At 43.2% G+C, this 20,553-nt stretch overlaps 1 protein-coding gene across 6 annotated transcripts in view; it reads right to left on the reverse strand.

The window, feature by feature from the left end:
- Positions 1-9,277: 9,277 nt before the first annotated feature.
- RBM47 (RNA binding motif protein 47) overlaps positions 9,278-20,553 on the reverse strand; it is a 135,588-nt gene continuing 124,312 nt past the window's right edge. For 5 of the 6 annotated variants that reach the window (XM_019553017.1, XM_019553019.1, XM_019553018.1 and 2 more), the window contains 3 exons: positions 20,134-20,340; positions 16,751-16,953; positions 9,278-12,303 (listed from right to left, as the gene is read on the reverse strand). In XM_019553017.1, the coding sequence (XP_019408562.1) occupies positions 12,055-12,303; positions 16,751-16,953; positions 20,134-20,340 (659 nt within the window). In that variant the 3' untranslated portion in view covers positions 9,278-12,054. The remainder of the gene's footprint in view (positions 12,304-16,750; positions 16,954-20,133; positions 20,341-20,553) is intronic. The other variant, XM_019553020.1, reaches the window with a different exon arrangement.

The raw sequence follows: 20,553 nt of genomic DNA on the forward strand, positions 1-20,553 counted from the left end.
GAACTCCCTAGCACACTCTGACATGGTATAGACATGCCCTATTACATCATGGTATCTGTTATAATTAGTATTTATATCATCCTTACAGCTTGAGGGCTTAATTCTGAGAATCTTTGGCATCCACAATTCCTAGTGAAACTAAATAGAAGTGCAGGTGTTCAGCCTCTTATGGAATCAGGCTTTTTACAGTCATCTCTCCACACCCCAGAGGGCAGGGCAAGTATTATGCCAGTCTAAAAGTACAAGGTGAAAGTACTTGCCTAAGGTCACTCAGCAAGTCAGAGGCAGGACTAGAATTAGAGCTGCAGAGTTTAGTTCCTGGCTTGTGCTCCATGCTCTGTTTGTTTAGCTTATAGGTGAAGCATAATGCGGCTATATCATTGGGCAGAAAGGGTTAAGGGGAGCACATAACTGCTGAGACAACTGGAGGTTTAGTAAGACTTAATTTTCCAATCAGTCTGGTTAAGTTTTTTTTTCCTGTAGGGTTCTGATGTCAGGTTGAAAGCAATTAAACATTCCTTACAAAAGTTCCTGAGAGAGAACTTGCACCATTTTAAAAGGTTTTTGGTTTGTTTGTTTTTTTGGCAATAATGAGTAGCAGCCATTTTTTATAACATCTTCCCAAGCCTGCTCTCTGGTACCATAGAACATATAGCATGCATAGCCGTAAGTGCATAGTATGTGAACCAAAGTCCTGGTTTTAACCACTCCTAAATTACTTTGGTCATAACTAAAGCTGACCTACCAGCTGAATAAACTATCCATTTTTTATGGAGAATGTCTCCTGTTTTCCCCGATATCTATATGCAACCACCTGGAGAGCAAGTGCAGTATCTGCAAGTGCTCTGCCAAGGCCAGCTTTGTGTGGTTAAATTTTCAGCTTCCTCTGATCTTAGGATTGACTTGGTTAGTATGTTCTCAGGGGAGCTGCTGCCTTGTAGGTTGAAAAAAATGCTGTGGAATATGCTGTAGTGATGTGTTGCTGGGTTTGTTGTAGGACTGTTGTGGTAAATTTCTGGAATAAGGGTGATGCTACTCTGACATTGCATCCCTGATGAATTTTATGGATCATGATGGACAGGATGATTTATTTATCTTTGCTAAATTAGGTATTGATTAAAATTCATGTTTTGCATTCTTTCTGTTGCTAGCCTGAAGTCATGATAGGGACAGAAATTACACATAAACTGGTATAAGTGATCAGAAACAGGTCCAAATCTGTAACACAATAGAAGTTCAAAATGGACAAAACTGGTTTAAAATAACCGTAGATGGAGGTAGTATCAGACTTAACTGATTTAGGTTAAAACAGTTTATTGAACTTCTGTCCCAGATCCCCTTCTGATTCAAGTTAACTCTCTATCCCCCAGCATCCCAGGAAGCTTTGTACAACTATTTTAAACCCTCCCTCACAGGGTGGTTGGGTTAGCATTGGCCCAAGCTGTCTGTTCTGGCAGAGCAGGGAGGCATGATCTAGCACTCCCCAGTTTCTGGCAGGCATGTGGCTGCATTTCCAGAATCAAAAGTGAATGCCTGTTTATTTACTTATTGGTTCAAGGTGTGTAGTTTCAACTAACCTGTGAAGATTGAATTGCTTCAGCCTTTAGCTTTTTGACTGTCTGTACTTAGCCATGGGCTGCTTTCCTAGCTCAGGTAGATTGTTTGTTGTGGGGGTTTTTTATACACAACTAAAATATTTTCAAACAACTGCAGTTTTCAACTTTCTTACACTTGGTGGGACAGCCAGCAGAGGTTAAACACATAAAGAACTTACTTAAAGTCAGAAATACATACCAGGAAAGTCGCACCTATTACCCAGTGACAAAAAGTAAACGTGTTTTTCAACTGGCGAGCAAGATGCAAACCAAAGAAAAGCCACACTGCAAAGCAAAACTACTACAGTGCAGTTTTGAAAACTGACATGCAAGAGAAGAATGCAGGCAGCTTCCACAAGAATGAGATCTGTTGTCTGCATTGCCCCTCTTGGTCTTTCCTCTCCTGTGGCATGGGACAGGTGGGGAGCAAGGCAGGACTGCTTGTGGCCCCAGTGGTTTCCAGAAGTGCCCAAGTGCCTGTCTAGTCTGTACAGGTTCATGGAAGCAGACAGGAGAAGACTGGAGCAGTAGGGCCTTGGAAACCCTCTCAGAACGTGGATGTGCCTCTGTTTGGAGAGGCATGCACACTTTTTGCCTGCACCTAAAACAGGAGTTAGAGTGGCCTGGCCCTACACAGAGCTGGTTATCTGTGGATGTCCCTGCACAGCACACTGCATAGAGGTCTGGTTGTACATTGTTGGCAGTGGCAGTCACTGGTGCCTGCTTTGAAGCCCTGCCAGATTCTTGTCCCCACAAGGGGGTCTGCAGGTTCCTCAAAGCTCCCAGCCCTGCTCCCTTTCCAGGAAACTCTCTGAGCTCCTTTTTGTTTTGGAAAGTCATAAATGAAATCTGTGTTCCAAGTTCACAGATAACAAATATTTTCATTTTTGGCAAATCTGTCATTCTCATTTTTGGGGCCAGAGGTAGCATGTGAACATTTATGAAAGAAACTTCACATCACATTCCAGTAACTATTTAAAAAAATATAATGTCAGATGTTCCTTAACTGTCAGCAGTACGTGGCTAATGGAAGTAGGAGTTGGAGCCTCTTACGACCATTGGCTCCATCTTTTTTCAGGCTGAGCAACCCTCGGATGGTCCTTGGATGTGAAAGAGTGGTGGCATTTCAATACAATGGAGGAAGTGGTGGTGGTGGTAGAAGTGTGTGCTTCAGGTGTGTGAAACTGGATTTTAAGAGCCTGTTTAAGAGCCTGCAACAATACATATGCAAAAGGAGGAGTATTCTCAGTTATCAAAGCGGGTCCAGCAAGGCTTGCCTTGGAATTCCTATTGCATGACAAATTTGCAGGTTGCTTCCCGGGAAAAGATCAGAAAAAGCACTGGTGAGCTGTGGAAGTAACTGCCATTTGAATGACATCTGTAACTGGTTTTCCTCTCCTTTCCCATCACCGCAGAGTTGCCAGAAGAGGAACACAACAGGTTGGACTTTTGCTGGTGAGAGCTTCATTGATTTACCTCTGCAGAAAACATTGATGTTCACTCTGCAGTTAATGTTAATGAAAACTGTCAAATCCATCCCTACCCTCCCAAGACATCTTTCCCTAAAACAGACTGCCAGGGCAGTACATACTTGTAGTGACTTTAGTATTAACAAATATTGCCCATTAAAGGGACACATACTTCACAGGTTAAGTCTCAACTTCATTTTTGTGATTTTTTTCATCAACTGTAATTCTTTAGATACTTTGTACTCATGCAGAATGTTACAATGTATTAGAAAAAACATATTCACTCTCCCATAATAATTCTGAAGCATTACAATATCATGCTGCGGTAGGTAAACTTAGAACTTGGCTTGTGCTTTTGAACTTTTCTCTGAAGTTGGTGGCCATCTTAGCAAGCATGTGGCTCTAGGGGTGGAGGGAGGCAGGGGGGGTAAGTGAGAGAAAACTGTTGGGTAAACACATGCTGCTGTGTAAATATGGCAAATGTTCAAAACAAAAACTGCTGACACCTTGAGGAGGCCAAAATTCCCCTTAATGTCACACTGAGTGGCCATCTGCTTAGCCAGGCATGGTCAATCTGCAGTATAGTTGCTGTAAGTTGCATGAGCAACCTCTGTGTGTATGACACAGCAAAGTGGGGAGGGAACAGAGATAACAGCAGCAGATAGGGCAGGGAGCAGAAAACAAAGCAACAGATCAGGCAGGGGACTAGGATCAGGGTGGCATTAGTGGGTGAGGCTTAGCTTGTGGCACACCCATCAGAAAAGTTAGCTCCCTCTGGACTAGGAAATATTTCACTTTTCTCTCAAAACAATAAGATGGTGGGCTATCTGGGAAGAGGCTCTGATTTCCTCAGGATTCTTCACTGCATGGGCATCCATGGGTTAGCACTGAACAAATCCTTGGAAGACTCTTCCAGGATCCCTGGAAAGACAGGTGCTTGGAGAAAGCTGCTTTGGTTTCTACACTCAAGGTATCATAATGTGGCTGCTTTATGGAACCCCTTGGTTGTAGCCACTTCTCTTTCTTCCTCTCTGCAAATGTAAGACCCTAGGAGAAGAACCAGGGATCTTGTAATGTCCTGGCTTCATGGAGACTGATGAGGCTCTTACTAGTACAGCAGGCACCCAGTTTTGAAAACTAATTTATATATTGCAGTACTTACTTCCTTGCAGAGGGATTGGGCAGTGGGACCAGGGTGGAATAAACCTGAGCCTGTACTTATTCATTTATCTTTTTACACCCCACTTATTGATCCCACACTGTGTGGCACCCTTCAAAGGCTCTTGTGACACTTCAGGATGCCATGGCAACCTGATTGAAAATCACTGCAGTAGCCAGATGTTTGATGTACTGCCAGTATTGCAACCTGGTCTGGGTCCATGCCCTGCTGAATAAGTTACTTTGACAGGGTGGTATTATGATGACTATGCCTACTACCAGCAAGCCAAAATCATTGTGCTTGCTGCAAAGATGATTATAGGGGGGGTGTGGCCCAGGGCAAATTGGCATGTGCAAGGCCCCTTTAACACTGCAAGGGGTCAGGCTGCGGCCACTCCACCCAGCTCCCGCCTGGCTCCATGGGGTCCCTCAAAGTGTGGCGCCTGGGGCGGTCATGCCGATTGGTCCCCACAGAGGATGGCTCTGGCTTGCTGTATACTCTCCAAATACTGACCAGGATGCAACTATGTTTCACTGTCCACCTAGCTGCATGTTGGGAGCAGATAGTCAGACTGGCAATGTAGGCATTAGCTGGCAGCCTAATACAGTCCAGGAGAAAGTTATTGAGTTATAAAGTGACATCTGACTTCCAGGCAGTAAGGGGAACAGGGAATTGTGGGATTGTCCATGGAGGACTGACTGTATTTGAGTGAGCCCTGTAGCTACAACTGAAAACAAAATTGATTAGTGAGAGGCACGTGGCAGCTGAAGAAAAATCAGAGCAGAGCTTTGTGGCTTGGACTGTACCTGTCCTGGGAAACAAATGTAGTGATTTTTTAATTGTGGACAGTTGGGTGGTATTAGCATGAACACAAAACTGGATTCACAGCTAGCTACAAGCGTATATGGGACAACAGGGGACCTTCTAACTAGGGAAGCTGCTATGAGATGGTGGGGTAGAGAAGCATGGTGAGTGGCTTGGTAAAGAGAGATGCCCGAGACATGGGTACAGTGGACATTTTTTTATTTGGGAGTGAGTGTTTTAACCAGAAAATATCATAGATCCTACTTTCTAAGCCAGACATTTTCTTAGATAAAGCTGCATCATAATCAAATATCAGAATCACTTCACTGCTCTGTACACATATGAGAATTTTTTACATGACTCTTCTACTTACTACCTTGCACTTCAAAAGTTTCTGGATGGAGCATTAAGCTTTGGTTTCTAACTTATACATTAACGACTCTGGGAGTTTTGATTCAGTATAGCCTGCAAGTTCAGGCCTTCTGGTCTTGTTCTAGAAAAAGCAGTTGGCTCCAGGCTTGGTCTCATGGAAGGAAAGAAAGGAAACACATGCTAGTTCATCAGAGGGCAACAAAGCACTTCATATTGAACTTGCCTTGCAGTTAAAACATTATCCAAAGTTTCATCCCATTTTTAATAGTCTCGTTGTTTTTTGTCAGCATTGTACTGTTTTGAGTACTATTCCATTTTGTGGCCTGCATTCATAGCCAGGGAGAGGAGGCAAGGCCTTATCATGCCTTCTCATATTTTGCTGTGGAAGGAGTGAGGCAGTGGACAGCTATGGCCAAAATTCTATTGTAATGAATAAAGCTGAGAAAATGCGTCAAAAGCCCTCTCTCAGCTCCAGGATGCCCCTGGATAGGAGTTCCACCGCCTTGGGGTTCTGTTATTTTAGGGTATGAAAACAGGCTGTGGGAAGGACAGAAAAATCTACCACAAACATCAGCTAAAACCTGCAGACCCCTGGGGGTTCTTTTGGGTGAGAGAATATTGGTATCTTCAGCACTTAATTTCAATGGAGTCTTTCTCCATACTGCCTTTTTTTTCCTTCCCCACTGCGTGAATGATGTCTGCAGGCTAAGGAATTAGTGTAGACAATGGACCTCAGTATGGATGCCTGCGCATCCTTCACAGATACCCCCAAGGTCAGCATGATTTCCTCTATAGAATTTGGGTTATGGGGGCAGGAGTACATTCTGCATGTACAGAGTGGAAAATTCCCAGTGTGACATGATCTCCGTGGACTATATGCAACCACATCAGATAGATTTTTCATTTTCAGCCTCCTACTTTGCCACTTATGCTTCCCCTTTTCCCAGCAGAGCTGCGCATAGACCTAAGCCCTCTGATTAAGCATTTAGCATCCACTTGATAAATCATTCACAAAGGCCTAAATCTGGGCTTCCAGATTCACATCAGTAGTAGTCAGTTCTGTTTTGGTAGTGGGACAGTTTCCCAGTTGCTGAAAGTGAAGTCAGTGCAGCTGTGTCAGTCAAGAGCAACTGAGGACCCAGCCCAGAAAGTTTATAGCAGAGTTTAAATTAGGTCTAACAAAGACAAGACACACCCACTGTTAACATATTTTATGCCATGCACAGAAAACGTATATGTTTGTATTTTTGAGCTCCAGTGGAAGAATTATACAGATATGTTGCAACGTAAAATGGCGCTAATCCACCTGACTTCCTTATTAATCTGCAGTCCTGTTTAGTTCATTTTATTGTTTGTATCAGAAAAATAATAAATTACAGCTTGAAAAGTACTTTAATTTTATGACTGCTAGGGAAATGCAGTTCATTAAAAGAAAATTTTATTATCCATGATAAAAGAAGTATTAAAAAAAATCACCTTGGCAAAGACTTGAGTTGTCATAGCAGCCAAGGTCCCAGTGCTGTTCTTGAACCAATCCCAATGCAGCAAGGTCATCTTAAAAACACAGCTGAGTTTCAATGGCACTTTTTATGTTAATATCCTCAGAATGACTCAGGCATATTTGAACCTTATGATAAGTTAACCATTAATGAAGATCCTACGGAACTGAAATAAGCTAGCAAACTAGGGAAACACAAAACACTTCTGTAAATTAATTACCTATATTTAAAACTATCACAATGCTTTCAAAATGTAGACCCTGTTACTTTCTTTGAATCTTTAAAAAAGGATTGGATGTAAAAATGTTAATAATTAAAGAGACACATATTTAAAAAAAAAAGAAAGGGGAAATAGTCCTTGAAATTCCAAGTACAAATTTTAAAACAACTATTCATGATTTCACTAGGAAAAACACTTTATTTTGGCATTTTGATCAGATCAGAAAACTCTACTGTAGGTCTTGACACACCTTTGCTTTGCAAAGAACTGTAGAGAGCTTGCTTTGCTTTTCTCTTCAAAGTAAATGTAGCTGGGACACATAGTGGAAAACAGTTGGAGGGTTCAGTTCAAGTCTGGAGGAGTCAGGGCACTAACTGAATAACTTAAAAATGAAAGCATTTACCTACCTCAAAAAGTTCAGGCTTCAAGGCCACAATGATACCCATGTTTCTCTCTCCCTCTCTCAACACCCACATATAAGCCTGTGGCCTGACTGCTCCCTTAAGATTAACAATCTCTCACCTTGAACCTGAGACACATTGTGGGTGCTCTCAGGTGCAACTGAAATCAATGGAAGGTAATTAACAACTCAGAAGATGAGGCTCTCTCCTGAACCACTGAAGTTCCCTGGCTTTCAGTGTTAGTGTGGGTTAGAAGCCTTTATGTGGATGGCTTTCCATGAAAAACCCTTTTCAGTCTCCTGTCAGTTTGGGTAAAGACAAACATACATTGGGAGCCATTTCAAAAGGGGATCTGCTGATCAGGAGTTCAGCTATTACCTTCAGGAGCAATACAAATATAGTAAAATTAATCTAACTTTAAGCCTGAATGAAGTGCTGAAGTTGGAGCCATGCATTGTTCTCAGCTTGTGTGCACCTAACTGCTGCTGCAAGAGCAAGAGTTCTGCCTCCCCTTTGTATTAGAGCTGATCCTTTCTTAGTTGCCCCAGACCCTCTGTATGTCACTTTGCTGTTCCTTTCTCCAGTTTTGTCTTCAGTACATTTGCCCATAGATGAACTTACACCAAAGAAACAACCAATGATTTTTCAAAAGGCTGTGGAGAAGGCCAAGTAGGCAGAAGCAATTTAGCAGTCTGAGTACAAAAGGACTCTAATGGATGATTGATACATGCAGAATTAAAGCACTACATAGCCAGATTACCAGTTCAATTATGCATCAGTTCAGGCCTGTTACAGCCATGACTTTTAGGAATATCTTCAAGTTTAAGACCCAGTGGGACAAATAATTAGAACATGGAGCTGTTTGTAGATCCTTCTCAAAACTGGCCCAGGTCAGCAGTGACAGAGTTGTTACCATGGTTGGTCAGTAGCTTATCTAAAAACAGATGCTGGTCTCAGGCCAGTGCCTACACAGGTGTCCACATTACAAATGGCAAAAAGTGCCAGGCTTGGCAGTGAGGCCAAAGACAGAACTGGCATTGAGCCTAGCTATCATATGACACCTGAAGTATTTCCACTTGTTGATGTTGAAACAATGGACAAAATATGGATCAGCTGCTGCCTGCTTTGAGGATGTCTTCAGTCTGCAAGTCTGCTATGTGACCCATGCTAAAATAGCAAGCACATACACAGTTATTTCTACCTTATTTCCACCACTGACTTGCAGTGCGTTTGTTGATGACCGCTGTTGAAAACATTGCCAATCAACATGCCCAACTATTTGGCAGCTTAGTGCTGTGCACAGGTAGAAAGTAGGATAAATAGACCTGACTTGGCTATCTTATGTCCAGAGGTAGAATATAAACAAGGAGGTATGAGCTATATACCTTGATCCCACTACCTTTGAAATCAATGGGAATATTGTATGAAACTCAATTGAAGTTGGATTGTGGCATATAGAGGGTATGTTCTTTTCAGGGGCTAAAGTAAAAGAAAGCAGGGGGGGCAGCATATTTGGTCTTTGTCTGCTAAGAACAGAGTATGCCTTACTGATGCTCCTTGTCTGATGCTGCCAGGAATATAGAGAAAACTCCTCCAGCTGGTTGTGGGGCGAGAGAAATCCCTCTTCTGTTTCTGATTTAACACTGAGTCTGCACAAAATATTTTTTTGTCCATTTGTGTGTATGAAGCAAAATCAGTGAAGAGAACCTGTCAAATGCAACAACTTGGCAAGAGGAATTTTAAAATGAAACAGCAATATCAATTTTTAAAGAATGCTTTATTTACTACATCCTAGGAATGTACCGTAAATGGAGCAAGAACTGAATAAACATAGAACCTTTCAACAATATAAAGACAAGAGATATAGTATTAACACCTAAAATACTAGCACATTTGAAAAATAAGGCACATGATATACACACACACACATACAGACACATATAGGGGTGTGTGTGTATGTGTATATCTTTGTATACTTTGTTCTTAACCTAAAAACGTTCACATTTCAAGTTATAAACTTACCTCAGTAGTGTACATGAAATGGTTTAGAAACAAGTATAAAAGAGAGACCATAAATGGGAGGCTCAAAGTTATCACCTAACAGGCTGTAAAACCAACACTCTGATGTAATCCCACTGATGGAACAGGTAAGCACAGTCCCCTGCACCTATATAGAGCTCCAAAGAACCAAAGTTGCTTGGCATTTGCCATGTTAGGATATCATCTCTATTTTTGTTGCACATAATATACAGACTGATGAAAAATACAGTATGAACTTTAACTGATGTTTGAAGCACTGAGGCCAGACCATAAAAAAGACAAGAGAGATGGATCCAGTGAATATATCTTGTTGGGCATAGACATGGGGGAAGGCAGTGATGACCCCTAATTCCTCCTTGCCTGGATCTCTGCAGCACTGGAGCTTGTCAAGGTTCTGGATAAAGGTATGGGGAAGGCAAAAGCAGGGAAGCAAACTGTACTCCACTCTCTGCTGTCCCTAGGAAAACCTATGCAGCAAAACAATCAATTACTGAAATGGCATTAATTCATGGGTACTCAGCCAATGGTACCACTCAGAAAAACAATCTTCAGTCCTTCAGAAAAACATCTCTGGCCTCCAGTAGGCTGCAGCTACTGTTCCCCATGGAGCTCCCACAGTACTGGGCTTTGAAGGTCGCCCGTTTTGTTTACTTTGGCACTTGAATAATATTCAAATAGGGTGGAGTCTTTGAGCTGAGGTCTAGATACATTTTCAGAAAACACCAGAATGTGTGATAAAACTGTCATGGGAAGGAGCATTTCGGTCAGAGTCCAATTTAATGGTTAACTTCCTCACAGTGCTTTTGATAAAAGTAAGGTAGGACTGAATATAACAGTACTTAGCCAAAGAAAAACGACTAAACTGACTGCCAAATTTAAGACAAGAAAATATATGTTAAGCCCTCACTTGCTTTAGTGAGACATGATCTGAAATTGTTGTCAATGGGCAAAATCCATGCTTTTTAATGGATCCCCAGTTCGTTCTTATAGGAAAAAAAAGCACACAAAACAAGAAAGCACAATTGTTTACTCGATATTTGCTGTGCACCTCACTTCACTAGAGTTGTTTTGGCAGAGCTGATGCACTTCATAAAGTGAGTGAGCTCTTCCTTTAACATTTTACTGTATTTTACATTCACTGTGATACTAAATAAAAGCCTTTAAACAGGCCACAAAACACTGCAATAATATATTTACTTCTTAATAAAACAAACTTTTTAATAACATTGAAATAAAATGTTTTTGTTTTGTGGCAAACCACAAACCATGTAAATTTGCAACATAAAATGACTTTAAAAATGTATATTAGAAGATATTTACAAACTCTATTTCTTAAACTTATAGGAGGCTAATCACTCCCTTCCCCAATGTGCATGCATAACTCCAACTAATGCAAACTGGAATTAGGCGTGGAAGGGAGAAGGGGAGGGAGGATAGCCCCTTTTAATGAAGTCCAGTATCACTAACACCCCTAGTACCTCAGAAATTTTGCATGAAACATGATGAAACGATACGTAAATAATGCATTACTTCCTGTTGACAAGAGCACATACGGTCCTTGTCTACAATATCATACATTCTCAGTCACTACAACTTACACTTCAAAAGAATAAAATAAAGAGCATTTAAAAAGAGCATCTAGGTCTGTATACTGGAAAAAAAATCTAAGTCAAGACATGAAATACCAGACACTCAGTTCTGCATGTGCTTTGAGGCTGAATTGGCTAACATTAATAAATATAAAGCTGGATGTTATGGAAAACTTGATAACCTTTCCTTTTAGTTAACACGGTTCAGTCAATTCAGCTTTAAAGAGGTTTATTTTATGAGATTTTTTTTAAACTAGATGTTTGGTGCTTGCGATTCCACGACACTAACAAACAGATTGTATGAATGTCGGCACAAAATGCAGAGGTCTTGCTCATTTTCAAATTGCACTTTCCAGTATATAACTTTTTAAATAAGATACTTGTTGTTTCTTTTAAAAAAATTCTAAGGTAGGTATTTTTTAAATATTGAATATATTTTTCAAAATATATTGTTTAACTTTCCCTAGCTGCTCAGGTGTGCTTTTTAATACATAGCTGATATATTATTAAAGGCACTACAAAATAGAAATCTCTGGAGTGCAGAAGTTACTAAAAAATAACCTTCATACCACAAATATATTGAAAATATAACTGCTAAAAAAACAAGACCTTATGCAACCCGACTAATGTGTATAAATTTGTATAGACGATGGGTTGACTGCACGTAGGTCATTTAGAAATGTATGAATGAATACAGGTATGTTAAAACAGCCTAAAAAATTAAGTGAAAACTTCATGCGTATAAAATATTTCAGACATAATATTCAATAACATTCTTCACTTTCAGGTTTTTATATTAGTTACTGAGTCCAAACATGTTCTTTTGCAGTAGGTTCTTTCTTCATAAATAGTAAAGTGTTCCTTCAGCGTTTGTTCCCCCCCACCCCTCTACTGTGGCTGATAGTCTCAGTATGTCTGGTAGACATCATGTATTGGAACCTGGATTGTAGCAGCAGGGAACGCCTGAGGTATATAGCCGGCATATCCTCCATAAGCTGCCGCTGCTGCAACTGCTGCATTCTTTTGTAGTGTGGCTATCGTTGCTGTTGCTGTGCCGGGTGCTGCAAATGGAACATAACTTGCACCGTAAATCCCTGCAGCAGGGATTCTCTGAACGTTGGGAGCCATGGTGTACACTGGTGTTAGTGGGCGACCCTGAGAACAGAGAAGTAACGATAAGTCTGTAAGGTTCTAATGCGGAGGTGCTATCCAGCCATGAGCAGTGTAACAGGCAGAGTTCATGTACTTTCCATTTCAAAGCACAAACTTCAACTTCTAAAGTTGAATAGGGGTGATATGGTGGCACAGAAGTAGGAGCAAGAAGATGCTGGGTTAGATACTGTTGGTGGAGCCAGGCTGTGGGCTTGTAAGGGCACAGAATTTAGTAGCTTGTGTGACATCTGCTCTGCTACAGGTCTTCAAGTCAGTACGTACAGCCCGGAAATTGAGACAGGCCAATTGTGGGAATGGTGATATCCCAGCACAAGGGTGATATCACTTCCCTCATGGAAGACCTCTGTTAGCTCCTTGTTCACTAGTACATTAAGAGCTACATCTCTTATTTCTGCCTTCAAAAAAGCTGCACAGTGCTGCTCCTTCCCATTTATCTTTTCTTGTCAAGTTCTGTGTTGTCTTTTCCACTCTGAATGTTCCCAGGCTTATCGGCTTATCATCACTTAATCACTTCTAAGTGCTCTGACGTATGGACCCTGACCATGGTTCTACCTCCTCGCCTATATTTACATCTTTCTTAAAGATGCATCTCGGCCTTTGGCCTGCAATGGATGACTGACATGCACACAAGACCATTCCTAATAGTTTTAAACACCTGGAAAGTATATAGTACACCCCAGGAGCCACCATAAACATGCATTCATCTCTAAAGTCCCAGCAGGACTTCTGTGAAACTTCAGATGTAAATTAAACCTGTCTTTTTCAGTGAAGGCAGCAGTGGTCTCCATGTTTGACTTCCCTGAGGTGGATTCTTGTAGTCCTAGTGGTACAGGAGGGACTAGTTGTTGCCCTCCTCCCTCCAGCACTCACAGAGGCAAATAAAGTTTCTGGATTCTGTTCTTGGTTGTATCACAGACATATGTAGGACACTGGACATGTCAGCAGGCCTTAATTCTGCAGTGTATGCCTGATAGTACCTTTCCTAACTCATTTCTTGTTGTAGAGCTAAATTCACCTGTTTGTGAAATGGCTGATAGCTTCATAATGGAAGAGGCTATTGGGACACCATGTGTTGTCTCCTCTTCCTGGAATCACAACATGCATTTCTACAGAGCTTGCCAAATTAGTGTTATAAGTAAAAGATTACATAGTTTACAAAAGGCCTTTGGGACAAGGACCATTATCTGGTTCTGTCTGCATTGCATGCAATACAAGGGGATTCTGGTCCTGTGCTTGGTCTCCAAGGCACTACCAACAGGAGGAGCATTCTAGGTTCTCCTTAGCCTGAGAAGGAGGCTCAAACCTGCAATTTCCATCTCCCAGGAGAGTGCCCTAATCATCAGGCTATAGACTGTCTGGAGTAGAGACACTATCCAGACCTATGGCTGAAGCTGTAGCACTCTGCAGAAAGGAATGCTGGATTCCTGGAGCCAGAGCAAGAGAGTGAATAAGGGGAAACCTGATTCTGTGGCTTAGGTGAGAGGGACCTACCACCCAGGTCTTGCACTTCTGAGCAAGTGTTCTAACCACTGGACTCACATAAAGGTGAGCAGTGTCACCATTTCCCTCTTCCCCAATTGTTCATTAGTAGAAATGAGTGACCCAGTTCCCTATACCAGAAAGCAGTTTCAGGTTGACAACCAGTCTCAGTCTTGCATAACTGCCCAACTGTGACCTGCAGGTAGATTATTAAGTCTGGGGAAGAGGTGCAATTCAAAAGACAACTTCCTTCCTTCAGTGTTTTCTACTGGCTTCCTATCCTGCTTGGCTAGCTGGCTTCTGTGAATCCCATTTCTAGTTTTCTGACTTAAACTGTGTGGGGAATACAGGCACTTTCTAACTCTTGGAGTCAGGTGCTCTAAGGTTAGGGATGGGAACAAGCAGCATTGTCATGCCCTTTGTGGGTCTGGCCCTGGAAGTGCCTTAACAATATTTTGCTCTGTAGTCCAATGAGAATTCTGTCGGTCTGTGTCAAGCATAAGAGCTTATTATTTGCAAAGATCTTGTTAACTATGGAATTATACCTTGTACCATCAGTGTCTTCCATTAAAGGATCTAGAATTGCTTTAGAAACATTCTTGAAAGTACCCTCCTGGGAGACAGGAAAGGGTATTTACTGCTGTTTGACAAGCAGGTAAGCAAAATACAGAGTGACTGAATCATTCATCATCACATAGCAACTCAGCAGTAAAGCTATGTCAAGAGAAACTGGGAACAGAATTCCTTCCCCTGATGCTGATGATTAAGTCTTCTCTGCTTTGACAACAATCTTGCCTTGCCATAGCCAATATGTTCCTTTCCTTGGTGATAAATGAGGAGAAGAAAATAAAATGTGGTGGAAAAGGACCCTGTGAGGGAGTGGGGCCTAGGAGTGGCCGTGAACTCCCTAGCGCCCCCTACCGTCACGTTAGGGTGGACTCAGCATCGTCAGAATCTCGCCCGCCACGACTTTGATCTTAAATGGTTAAATGGGAGGCTGCCTCTGTTCCCCTAGTTAACGACACCGATGTTCCTGCCCCTACTCCGGATGGGATGCCTCTATGCGCCCCGCCTTAAGGGCTATGCGTGCCTCCAACCTCCCCTTCAGCATGCCCCAAGCCTCGCAGCTGTTCTGTGGGACATTGTATGGTCCCTCGTCCCTCTGGTGCCCTCTCTCGCTCTCTTGGGCACCTTGGGCTCCTTGCCCGCCTGGCGCCCCCTTGGGCCAGGCTCCTATCTTCCAGCCCGCTCCCTGCACCCTTGGGCCTGTCTCGCCGGTGTCCGGCTATTGCTGGCGCCCCCTGGGTCCGGCTCGCTACCGCCGCCCTACTACCGGCGCCCTTGGGCCTGGCTCGCTACCGCCGCCCTTGGGCCTGGCTCGCTACCGCCGCCCTACTACCGGCGCCCTTGCCGGCATTCCTCGCCTGATCGCTCTCTCTCTTTCTCTGCCCCACTCTGGGGCCTTGCCCTCTCTGGGGCCGACACCGCGCACCTCGCACTCTTTCTCTGCCCCGCTCTGGGGCCTTACCCTCTCTGGGGCCAACACTGTGCGCCTCGCACTCTTTCTCTGCCCCACTCTGGGGCCTTGCCCTCTCTGGGGCCGACACTGTGCTCCGCACGCTAGGGGAACAGGTGACTGCCGCCATGCCTGTCCCCTTGACCCTTCTCTGGGTCCGGTTGCCCCACTGGGCAAAACACCGCCCTTATGGGCTGGTGTCTGCAACCCCACACACCGCGCCTCCCCGGTGCAATACGGTGCCTTTCCGGCACAGACAATACTGCCCCGCTGGCACTGTGCCCCTACTGGGCACCTGGAACCCCCAAGCTGTTGGGGAGCCCCGCTGAGGCCTCCTCACTCCCTACAGCCTCACCTGGTCCTCCGGATTTAACTGTAACAAACTCAAGCCTGATGGCTGCAACCCAAACAATAGAGCCTCCTGCTCATAACAAACTCCAAGCCCGTCTGGGGCTTGTAAACCTACCTCACTTTAGAGTATCGTGGTTCCCCACATCATCGTAGCCAGCCAGCACAACGAGGCAGCAACCGCTGACTCCAGCCGCTCAGCTCAGCCGCAGAGCTCTCGCTCCTGCGGCCGCCAGAGGAGAACTGCAAGTCAGGCTCCGGCCTGGGCTGTTTATAAAGGCCCGGCCCTGCCCCCTTCTGGCCACCTGACCTGCCTGGTTGCCCTGGCAACCGGCACCAGCTCAGTTCCTTTTGCTTCCAAGGCACAGGACACCTCCGTGCTCCTGTGACAGACCCCAAACTGAAGAGGAAGCTAATGCTGTAAGGTCTCCAACTCCTTTCCCGAAGTACAAAAACACTTCAACATAGTATCTGAACTGGGATTGGTTGCACAGCTTTGGTGGGGAATGTGCTGAGACAGTGGGACAATATTCCAGCTCTATACAGCACAGCCCCTTGCAACTCAACACGTCAGTATAATACTTTGTGTGTCATAGTTTAAATGCTTGAAGCTGATATGCTAAGACAGTGGTTCTCAACCTGTTTAGATTCAAAACACCCCTCATTACACTCGAGGCCCCTCTCAGAAAATGCCAGCTCTTAGTTTTCACTCATTTTTTGACTACAACAAAAATAACAGAACAATTCTTCTGTTGTAGAGATCTCAAAAAGCCCCCAACAGGTTATAATGTTTTTAACACTATGGATTCCTATTTGACATTTCTGGGTTTACCTTGTGAATCACGTTGGTATACCTAATGGTGCTAATATCATGTGGTACCCTTAAAAGGATCTCAAAGCATTCCAGGGTGCCCCAGAATCACTGGGATAAAGAATGTAATGCAGTCTGAGAAAAACATCAAGTTAATGTTTGGGCTTTTTTTAGCCTAATAAACTAAGCAGTGTTCCTTGCAGCTGCAGTACAACAAGAAGCCAGGGATTCAATGTGCCAGGACAAGCAAAGCTGAAGCCACATGAGGAATTTACCTGAAAAGGTGGAGGGGTTGAAACTGCAGGTATGACAGCTGCTGCTGCCGCTGCCGCCGCTGCTGCTGCACTGGCTGGATCCTGCTGGACGGCGATAGGATTGATGATATGTTCTACTGCATGAATTTTTCCATCTTCCATCACCTTTGCTGCTGGGGCAGCCTGAAACATGGAGTACTGGGCACCAATAGCAGGGATGGCCACTAGAATAGATCACATATTGGAGGCTAAATCTACAATGTTTTCTCTCAAAGATATGATAAACCTCTCTTTCTTTCTCAGTAATTCATAATGTGCTCACCCCTGTCAACATGTACTATGAGGTCTTTGAGGTGCTGCTCACTGTTAAATTGCTAGACATACTTCAAGAAGCATTCTTTAACTCAAAGTCTGGCACAGTATGTCCTGCATGCTTTTCACATGTTATCTCACTAGGCTTCTGGAGTGTGCGGGGAAAGCGGGTAGCGAAGGGGGTTATGGAAACTTACACTGGAAAGTTCCTAGGAGACATAAAATCTGCACCAAATTGACACATACATATTTAGACTGCAGTTGTCCTCATCTTTCAGGTGAAGAAAAAGTATGACGAGATGACCAGTTGGAACATGGGGTGCTCTACCATGACCTAGCAACAGCCTCTGGGATCAAGATGGGAGTACTGCATGCTGGAACCTGTCTTTCCATGGGCAGAATTGCTAAATGAAAGGTGAGTTTTATTTACATTGTCTAAGGCTGCGGGCAGCAGCTGGCCATAGGCCAACCCTCCCCTAAATTTTTATACTACAGTATATTTTCCTGGTCCACATAGTTAAATATATTTCACCATAGTGCTCCTTTTAGGTCTGCCTCAACCTGTCTGTTTGCAGTGAAAACAATCACTGAAGACTCTTCTCTCACACCAAAGGGCAGGTAACTTGTAACAGAACAGTCCCTCAGACAAATCCCTGAACATTAAGGGCTGTATCTGCAGTCTGTCTATTCATATGTCTGAATGGAGTTTAATTCTATTGCTTGGAAAACAAATTTGTTCTGTTGAAAATTTGCAGTAATCACATTTGCAAATCCATGTTTTCCTCAAAACATAGCTTTTGATTCAATTCAATTCAGTTTTTGATTAATGAGTCTTTCAGCACTAAGCTTATATGAAATGAAAGCTGAGTGATTAAATATAATTAGAGATGATACTGCCTTGAGCAGAAGGTTGGACCAGATGACCTGCTGAGGTCTCTTTCAGCCTTAGTTTTCTATGATTCTACAGCCTGAGACGCAATGCTTGGATTGGAATCAGACTCTACAACAGTTTTAGTTGATAAAGCAGGTTTGAAGTCAAAGGAGGACATAGTTTGATTTCCCTGTAAGACGGAAGCTGGCAATGTTTTCCAGCAGGGGGGCCAGAATGATCCAGCTTGGGTCAGAGGCATGAAGACATTAGGACCTGGCCACTGCTGACTATTCATCTGCTGCTCAGCTGTGACATGGTACAGTAAAAGCTGTACTCCACCGGAGCCAGTGGCACCTGACTGTGGCATAGCACAGGCAGAGCTCCTCCTCCACCAGATCCCCAGTTGGCCAACTGCAGCACAATGTAGGGAAAGCCCCTCACTGCTGAATGCCACTGAAGGCATGACTCTATGGGTCAAATCCAAAATCTCTGCAGGCTGGATCCAGCCCACTTGCTGTAGATTACTGATTCCTGTTGTAAAATGTTTCCTGTAGAACCATGCAGTTCTGTCTATGGAAATGACAAGTCCCAGCAAAAAAAATTCCTGCTGAGACTAATATTATTTCAAACTGGCAGAAATTATGTGAGATCAGCAGTTGTCATTTCTCACCTCTTTTTTTTTTTAAATAAACTTTGGGCTGCCCGTGTAGTAGAATGAGAAATTGACTTTTTCTAGTTTAAAGTCGGAGATGGAACCAATGGGTTGGGATCCACATCTTGAAATGTGATCTTGGATTCAAGATTCTGGTTTTGGCCTGACTTTGAGTTCTAATAAGCTAGATATGTACTGTTCATAAATAATTATTAGACAATGAGAAAGAGAACAGTCTTCAGCCATCTTATTTATACCTGAAACTCTTGGGTTTCTTTTTAGCTGTGATTAGTGGTTACACTCACCCATTAAGAACTGACTTTTCCCAGGAAGGCTTGGGTTGTAAATTAAATTATCTCAAATTGCTCTTGAAAATAGACCTCATCTTATACCATCTTTAAAAATCTTCCATAGCTGTCATACTTCTCATGCACATATAAAGCCACATGTCTCTCTTCTCAAACTACACTGAATTATCAAAAAGGAAACTTCTTTTAGGAGAGTTCATCATTTTTATTGTATTTAAGTTAGGTATCTAGCTTAAACAAAATTTCCACTTATTTGGAATTGGATATAGTTGTAATAATATGAAATGTATTCTGCTGCATTTATCAATTGAGTCTGCCTGTCATTTACATTTTAGAGAAAGGACAAGGTTACTTTTAATGGTGGCTTGCTGTGGTTACTTCTTTCTAACACTTATTTCAAATAGAAATGTATCAAGACCAGGTCCTAAGGAACTCCACAGCTTCATTCTGGCCACTGCCATGTCTCTCTAAAAATACCTAAGACAGGATAATTGCTACCCCAACTTCTGAAGGCTTCTTGGGCCAGTTCTGCACTTGACCCGGCATAATTTAGAACAGTCCAGAACAGTGGTGCCTAAAATTTTCACCCTGTGAGCCAGATGAGCAGTTGCCAGGTCTGGCCATGGGCCAGATCCAGCCAGTGGGCTCAGTCCAGCTGGCACACAGGGCTGGCAGAGGACCGCATCCTGGGGATCCCCGCAGGCCAGATGTCATAGCTCCATGAGCCAGAGGTTGAGCATCCTAGTCAGTCTAGACCATCTCTGGTGTAATTCCAATAATAGCAAAAGAGCTAAACAGATGGGAGTATAACCTCTACTCTTTATTCCCTAGCAGAGAGAGAAGTAGCATTTGAAACCAGAAATTGTGTTCCTGTAGGTAGGCCCACAGGTAACATTCAAGTTTGGGATTAGTCTCATTGATCTTGTTCTGTTGGCCCATGGAGCCTACACAAATCATCATAAACAGTAATTGTTGGTGTGTGAAGCCTCAGAATGCAACATGTGCCCCTTGTTTGCAGAGACCTTGTGAGTGCCAGCCTTGAACAGAACAGCTTCCCTAACTTGGCAGGAAGAATGAAAACTTATTGGTCTCAGCAATAGGAACGTCCGAAGTATCCTGGCAACTGCCTGGGTGTGATGTTAACCTACCCAAGCCAATCTCCACCCTAAAAGGTTCAAAGTATTTAGCCAAAGGACAGAATTTTACGCCTCTGGATTCCTCCCCTCCCAACGGGTTTGCTCAGCCAAGTCATTGTACTGACCTGTACCAGGTTTAATGGCAACTGGATTGACAGCAGACAATTCCAAATTGGGTACAAGCTCATATCCTTTCTCTTGCTGCTTTCCTTTCCCTTCATGGTATCTGCTATATATGCCACGGCCTGCGGAGTATCCCCCCAGGTAAGAGCCTCTGGGGCCAGGGGCTCTGTTGCCAGCTGCACCTCGCCCTCTGCCTCGTATGCTGCCTGCTTATAGTAACAATATAAAAAGATGACAATCAATAACATAAAATGATAGCAATGGGGACAGTGCATACTCAAATTCAGGCTTAAATAATACAGGAATTGACATAGAAACAAAGTTAGATTTTAATGATTCTTCTTGAAAACAAAGCGAACTTTGCCTGACTTAGGTGTGCCCAGCTCTACAATGCTTGTTCTGTTCTTGACACTTCTGTTACA

Source organism: Crocodylus porosus, unplaced genomic scaffold, assembly GCF_001723895.1.
Source record: "Crocodylus porosus isolate Cpor-Errol unplaced genomic scaffold, CroPor_comp1, whole genome shotgun sequence".
Lineage (NCBI taxonomy): Eukaryota > Metazoa > Chordata > Crocodylia > Crocodylidae > Crocodylus > Crocodylus porosus.